This window comes from Macrosteles quadrilineatus, unplaced genomic scaffold (genome assembly GCF_028750875.1).
Source record: "Macrosteles quadrilineatus isolate MER2022 unplaced genomic scaffold, UCM_ALF_1.0 Scaffold_9__3_contigs__length_116548681, whole genome shotgun sequence".
Classification (NCBI taxonomy): domain Eukaryota; kingdom Metazoa; phylum Arthropoda; class Insecta; order Hemiptera; family Cicadellidae; genus Macrosteles; species Macrosteles quadrilineatus.
The window spans coordinates 56,134,035-56,142,092 of NW_026542602.1; the positions used below are offsets into that span (position 1 = coordinate 56,134,035).

Genomic DNA, 8,058 nt, shown 5'->3' on the forward strand with positions numbered 1-8,058 from the left:
GTGTCTATGTGTTACAATTGTTATGGATCAATAATTGATGACAGTACATGTGACTTTATAGGACGCACTATGCTTCCAGAGAATATAACGGGAAATAAGTAAGTCAACCAACAGTATAGTATTAGAACAGAGAGACATTCAAATATAGAAACTATCAACATGTAAACTGCTAATAATAAACAGTTTAGCGATAGTTTGCAAAAAAATCTCCCTAACATGGCTTCAAATTTGCATTACCGGTACATAAACTTATAAACACACAGATAATATGTTTGACAAAACTTTATCAGAAGTAAACAATTAAGACAAGTTTATAGTTCAAAATGACACATTTTCTGAAAAAAGAATATAATATTCTACAGTAGGATGAAACTAAATTAAGTAACGTATATAAGTTAAAAGTATAATCAATTGTAATGTAAACATTTCAGTGAGAGTTTGCAGAAAGAATTATTTTTTAAACAGCTGATCTATCAAAGAATTTCAAATTTAGGAAGAAAAGAAAACTTTCTTCTTATAGGCTCATTTAACTAGACTAGATATTCTTTTTCTTTTTTTTAATCAAAACCCCTGCATTAGCAAAACCAATTCGTATTACACTGAAACAAACTTAAAATGGTATCATCAGCTATTTTAAGACATTTTGAAGTTGAAAGTAAACTTAGAAACTGAATCCAAAAATTAAAATTATGACATCAACATTCCCATCTTCTAAACATTATCTTTCCTTCAAACAGAAGGATCTTGAAAGTCTGTCAGGTAATTGATTCAGATTCTTTGAGAAAAAACCGGTTCATATTAAAAAATCTATAGTCCTATGAATAGCAGAATATATATTCTGGTTCCTATATTTAAAAAAATCCATATAGGATGTTTTAAGTTATAGTTTCTTGATTTTTTGACATTTTGACCTAACCACTCACCGACAGCAGCAATGGGGTGCCGGCTGGTCTGGGTCCACTGGTCGGCATCACCGGGGGCTTCACTTTGGTGCCGTTCACACCATTCAGACTAAAACACATTTACAGGTTGCAAATTGAATTTATTATAAACATATATTGAATAAACCTTTCTTCTTATGATCCTTTTGTTTGCTTTAATTGGTAGTTAGGCATTCATATTTGCAGTTATATGTGCACAAGTTATGTTCTACCTCAATAAAACGATCAAGTAGGGCCTAATCCCTTATGTATTGGTACACTTTATTCCAAAAAGTTTGCCTATCAGATATTTTTCTATGAATAATTTTGACTCACCCTTCCTTAAACTCAATGGAGATGTAGTCCTGTCCTCGCTCTGTGATGTCGATGACACCAGCGCGCAGCAGGTTATCAATGCTATTGGTTGTCTCTCTGTACTGTATCATCGCCTTGTTGTAGGCGGATAGCTGAGCTTCCGACAAGTCCTCGTCTCCACACTCCATGTTCAACGACACGTCTCCGTCCTTCCGGCGACCCACACCGTTGCTCTTCATTCTAGACCCCATCTCTTTGGTTTCCTGAAATTATCAGAGTACCGGTACCATTGATGAAAGCATTATACGTGTGAGACTTACTGCCCGTCAGTTGGTTTCAGTCAGTCCTCCGTCTCTAAAATTTACAGTAATTTACACACAAAATTTTTAAATTATTAACCTTGTAATTGTAATTCTATCAATTATCATTGTCCATCTTGTTAATTGTTAACCAGTAAGTTTACTCATAATATAAACACAATCAACAACAAAAACACTATTTCTAACCTCAAACAGATCCGTCAGGCGTCCGAATAATCCAAAAATATCGGTGGAAAGAAATTTGAAATTGACTGACAGACGCCGGCAGAGCCACTGACGGAACTGCAACGGATGAGTGTAGATAGCGCAATAGAAAATCCATTGAAGAATATTTTTGTTAACTGTGACGTGCCTGAAGTGACTGTACTCGTACTGTGACGTGCCGTAACTGATGTTGTGAATCGACCTTTACCCGGGTTACAAAAACCAGTTAGGCCCTATCTTAAACTTAGTTTACAAGGCTATAAGTTAGGGCCTAACTTAGATATCAAGAGTGTTTATTTGATTGTATATCTAGCAAGAAACTGTACCCTAAAATGCAGTAGGTATTTATCACAACATATGAGGTGTGTTAGCCTATTTCTTTAGGATAGCCTAGTCCTACTTAGTACACACAGCTTTAAGCCTATCTCAAGCAGATGATGTTTCCAATAATACAATACAAACCTTTAATTGCATTAGTAATGGTTGAGAAAGGGTCTTTCCCGTTACTTAAATAACATATATACCGAGGTTTTCAAAAAGAAATAATAGATTTACTCTAGCAATCAACCAACATTCATAACCTAATTTCTAGATTCTAGCTTGACAAACTTTCTGGCGGGACTCGGGTGCCATGGCGGGTGGCGGTGGCGGCAACGCCAGCACGAATCGCAAGTCGCAAGCGCTAACGCCCGATTAGTGATAATGTTGTCGTCTGCCGCGGTTTCCTAACAATGCGTTTATAAAGTCATAACTTAAAATTTAATAAATTGCCAAACTATTCAAACGGCCCCAATTATGTAAATGAATAATCAAAAACTGTTTAGGTTGCATAGTTAAAAATATTTTTGATAAAACTTCGTTGCAAAACATTTATCTAATTACTGTAATTGCAGTATTATAGGGGTTTTTTTAAATCGAGTACAGTAACTACGGGAACTCCGTTTATAACAATAATGTGCTGCACCACGTATTCGTGGGTTACTATTTCTGGCCAGGGGGTAAAATTCCGGGGGTAAATGAATATCTTGAGCTGAACTCATGAAGAGGTTCAGGGGGTTCAGGTCCGGAGGTAAAATTCCGGCCCATACACTCTAGGAATTATAATTTAATTTGCTCTGATTACATTCACAACCGTGAAAAAAATACGTTTAATTCGACCTTTTAATTTATTAAACTAAACTCGTGGTGTGCAACTCAAAAGTTCACGGCCGGAATGCACAATTTTTATTTCAGCTGCGGTTTTTTGGTACGGACAAAATGAGAGCATTCTATTCGCTGTCATTGCGTGACGTCATTTTCTTCTCTTGAGGGTTGAGAGACGTCTTTCATTGTTGTTTGTTGACTCAGTTGAATTTTTAAAATCAATATTTTTATCTTTATCTTTATAAAACTAAACCGTCATAACCTACCCTAACTAACAAAACTTGCTGATAATAAAAAAAAATCTGATGAAGGTTTACATGGGAAGACCATATATCCCACCTTAACGACAAGCTATCCAAAACAATCTTTCTGCTTCGCAAAATCAAGCTGGAGATATCCGAGCAGTATTTACTGACAGTCTATTATGGCCTATTCCATAGTCATCTGAACTACGGTTTGCAGTTGTGGGGTCATGCACCTGGTTCTAGGAGATCCTTCAGACTCCAGAAGAAGGCACTCAGAATTGTAACTTCTAGCAAAGCTGACGCCCACTGTAGACCTCTTTTCATGCGTCTGGGAGTTATGACATTGTTCAGCCAGTACGTCTTAAACAGTGTTGTACACATAAAGAAAAACTTAAATGATTTTAGCTCAAGGGGTGACCTCCATAGTTGCAATACCCGTAACCGTAGCCAACTTGACCTTCCATCCCATCGGCTCAGTAAGACAGCAAACAGTTTCCCCACTATGGCCATAAAGCTGTACAATAGTCTCAGTGCTGAGATCAGAGGCCTGCCAGTGAAAGCGTTTGTTGCGCACATGTCTCGGGAGTTGAAGACTAGGCCCCTCTACTCCATCAGGGAATTTTTTGAAACCCCTGACTCAGTTTGGACATCATGATCCACCGCCTTGTATATAGTGTATATAGACAAAGTTTTAAAGTTTTAATTTTTTCATTTGACGCAATCTATCCAGCTATGGCTGGGCAACGATGAAGAACCGGTAAAGGTAAAGGTAAAGGTACTAATCGAAAAAGTAGTTCTGTTCATAAAACAAAATTACAAATGCCTCAAATTCTAACAAAAGATTAAAAGTTAAGAAGTAATCGCATTCTAAGCAAAATATTTGACAAAAAGAACGTGTCACCAGTGGGAATCGATCTGTTATCAGTGGTAACTGGTAACCTCTTGAACATCAGCCGTGTGCACTAACCCAGGGCTAGAGATATGTCTAGCCCTGGCACTAACCACTACACCACACTCGAACACCGATTGGCTAAACTTCGTATCGTTGTGGTAATGGTGTTCCCTTAAGAGAAGAGAGTGACGTCACGCCATGACAGCCAATATAATGCTCTCATTTCGTCCAGATCTAAAAACTGCAGCTGAAATAAAAATTGTGCGGCCGGCACAGTAGGTTAGGCTGGTTTGTTTAGGTTACCTAGTCTTAGTGATTAATATTATTGGTATTTACCTTTACCATATGGACAAAGAATTACCAGGTTTACCCGAAAACCGGTCAATTATAGGGTACTTTGAGAATTTCAAACCATTCAGGATAAAAAACGACATTTCCCGAAAAAAATTGTTTACAATGGCCTAAATCATAAGAAAAAAACATAAAAACTAAAAAAAATCGTTCTTGTCCGAAAAAATGATTTTCAAGATTTTTTCGCGATTTTCAACCGCAATTTTCAGGGTGGAGTAAAATAGGCATTTGCCCAAAGGTCCCAGAAGAAAAAAATGTTCAAAATGGTCCAAATAATAAGAAAATATAGTTTCTCTTTTTCAAAATTAGTTTGAAGATCCTATGGAGTAAACTAATTTACCTTGATTAGTATTATTGATCTAGAGCCTAATGGACTAATAAATAAAAAGAATAAAATAACATGCTCTTAAAAAATATAATTTCCAGCCTTTCGCGATTTTTAGGCTTAATTAGGCGTTTCCTCCAAGAAAATTTCAAATCTTTTTTCCAAAACTTTTAGGAGTATTAAAGGGTGGGATTAAATTGCTACTTGGGTTTGAAAGTTGAAAAGTGTTTGGTGTTTTCTTTGTATTTGAAATAGGAGTTCTTAGTGGTGGCAGACAATTTCTCTTTAGGTTTTACCATAATACCAATAATTACCATTTTGACAAAACACTATAATATTACAATAAATTTATTTTAAAAATCAAGAGCTCGGAAGCTGAAGGAGGTTACCGACAGTTGTGTAGTTTTAAATATTTCCCCTTAGGCTAAATGCCGATCAAAAGTACTAAACATTCCCATGTACCATCCAAATCTATCTCAAAACACCGGTTTTCAAGAACTACCTAAGCCCACGATGATCACCCATCTGCTCGTTGTAGATTGCTAGAGATCGATTATCAGACATCAACAAACTTCAGTTGTCATTCGTCTGCCATTAACAATTTTATCAATGGAAACTGTGTTCAACCACGCTGCATATGGTAGGCCTAATAATCACTGGCAAGGGACAATGGACAACGCTTCCTGCGCTATTGATCCGCGATAGGACAACCTTATGAGGTTAACAGAGTTCAATTAAATTCAAAAACCTTTATTTCATGCAACATCATGCTAAATATTTCACATCCTCTTGTGCACACGCACGCGCGAGGAAATCTTTAGGTACATGCAATTTTACAATGTTGTTACTTGGAGTCTGAATTGGTGACCTCGCAAGAGCAATAGCTCACAACAGCCTAATCAAGAAAGTTTCTATTACATTAATTTGGCCTGTGTACCAAGAGTAAGACGAAAAATATTTAAATTGTTAACAACGAACATTGCTGCCTAAAAAACTGCTGCCAGGGCGACCTAAAATATTGTCTACGCCTGGAACAGAGATATGTTTAGTTTGTAGGTTTTGTGAGAGGAGGAAGGTAGGTAGACCTACTCTTAGGTTTTTTGATCAGCTTCACCATTAACTTGAACTTGTATATCAGCAAAGCCTTCTTATTTGTTTGGTCAATTAATTACAGACACGTAATAAATAACTAGGTCTAAAATGGAAACGCCTAAGTTCTAAAAACATGCCTAGGCAATTTAAATAAAGAATTTCAGAAATTCACAAAAGGACTAAGGATACCTATAGGCCCATTCAAAATTCTGCAGGAGATGTCTAATCGGAGGTTTAACATGGTTTGGACAGGAAACACCTAGACAACATTCAATGTATATAGACTTATTTTTGGAAAAATAAAGTGTGGCTTAAGAAAGGGATTCATCTACTGGCAAAGCGTTTCATCTTAAAAAGATCATTTACACGTTGCCAGTGGCTGGCATTCCAGTTGAGATATGACTGGAAGGTCACTGGAAAGGGATGACTGGAATGCCGACTTACTGGCACTTAACCGTTTACACGTTGACAGCAACTGGAATATGATAGCGCTTTTTCATGTTTATGCGGATGATTGTTGTCTATTTACTGTAGTGAACAAAAACATGGCTGAAACGTTACAAAAAATTACCATCAAAAAGCAGTGCCCTCAATATCTAAATTTTTGTGTCATGAACTTTGAGAAATATGTACCCACGAGTTGACGAATAAAGAAAGAGAAGCCTGGATACGAGATTGGATAGATAAGAGGACTTTGGGGGATAATTAGAGGGCGTCATGTTGATCCACACAAATATAAGAGGTTATGAGACTGCTGAATGACAACAGATCAGTTTGATGAACTTTCACCTGCGATGACACTTTGATGCGCAAAGCTCTGCCATCCAGGCTGAAATTAATTATAGATTACACTAGCGTATTCTTCAGGGACAGATTCAAGAATGCTGGTGCTAACATTTTAGTTTGGGAGAGAGGGAAACAGGCATATGCCTTTTAAAAAAATATTTGTTCTACTGGGTCTGCCAGCGGGCTGGTGTAGTGGTTAGAGCGCAGGACTTCAGTTCCTAAGGTCCCGGGTTCAAATCCCAACAAATCACCAATGGATTTTATCTAAGTGATAATGCCACAACCTCTACTCCAGTGACTGGCAACCTCAACTGGAACGTCAACTAGGATCGTGTCAGCCTTTATGATCCATTTGGAATGGCCTTTACTACGAATAGATACTTTGGAGAGATTATTTTAGTTAATTCTTTGACTATTGATACAGCCCAAATAGTCAATTGCCCATTCCGTGGTCGCGGAGTAAAGGACAGAAGGAGTTAAGGGTACTTTTTAGATGTCCAGTCTCGACTGTACCTAATGCATGAAATTAACAAGTAAATAAAACTTAACAGATGAATGTTCTTCCTTCACGAATATTAAAGTATGATTCAGTCGTCGCAAAACAAAAAAAAATACAAATTGGCATTTTGCATTATCATATACATATAACCAACGGTTCAACCCTGTCTGAGAAGCGCGGCATCATGGCTAAATGCGCAGCTTTACTCTCCTCCAAATGACGCTCGAGCTGGCAAAAGTGGCGACGCAGCGATGAGGAACCGTCACGACACGACACGGGCGCGATCTACCCACCCAAACTTCCTCGGAATCTTGTGACGTGGAAGTAGTGAATCAAGATGGCCGCCATCATCACGAAATGGAGGCTGATAAAAGGGTGGGGGAATTCCATTGTGTGCGAATGACAGAATGACATTAGGAAACTGCATTGCTATTAATTTGAAGTTATCATTTAATTTCATGATGTTGGCAATGGCTTAGTATAAATGCAATAGATTAGATGGTAAATAAATAAGGACAGTTAACGTGTATACAATATATTATATTTACATTATGTGGCCAAACATATTTAATCAGATCTGCAGGCCTATGTTATCGCTGTTATTAGCAAAGCCTATAACATGAAACTTAAGCCTAAATCTCAGAATATTTAGGATCAACACCAAGAGAAGATGAAAGTGGTCTGCCAAATAATTTTTAACCTAATATCGTTAGGTCAAATAACCTATTTAAAACAAATTCATAATATTAACTTACCAAACAAACTTTAAGATAGAATCTAATTTGAACTTTTAAAAATAACAATAGTTTGCTCATTTCTTACATAACCTAAAATATTAAGGTACCGGCATTTAAACTCTTGTCTCAAAATCCAAGGATCCGTGTCAAGAAAAGTAAGTTAGGATTCTTGAAATCAATTTAGGTTGATAACTTAGTAATCAACGGGTTCTGTCACGTTTGCCAAGAG

The 8,058-nt window shown here is 37.1% G+C and overlaps 1 protein-coding gene across 1 annotated transcript in view; it reads right to left on the reverse strand.

Annotated features, from left to right (window-relative positions):
• The window catches only part of LOC129003466 (uncharacterized), a 4,938-nt gene extending 2,552 nt beyond the window's left edge, over positions 1–2,386 (reverse strand). Inside the window, exons 1-3 of the mRNA XM_054431761.1 lie at positions 2,222–2,386; positions 1,257–1,498; positions 924–1,011 (exon numbers count right to left, since the gene is read on the reverse strand). Coding sequence (XP_054287736.1) covers positions 924–1,011; positions 1,257–1,498; positions 2,222–2,233 — 342 coding nt within the window. The 5' untranslated portion in view covers positions 2,234–2,386. The remainder of the gene's footprint in view (positions 1–923; positions 1,012–1,256; positions 1,499–2,221) is intronic.
• Between the last annotated feature and the right edge of the window lie 5,672 nt (positions 2,387–8,058).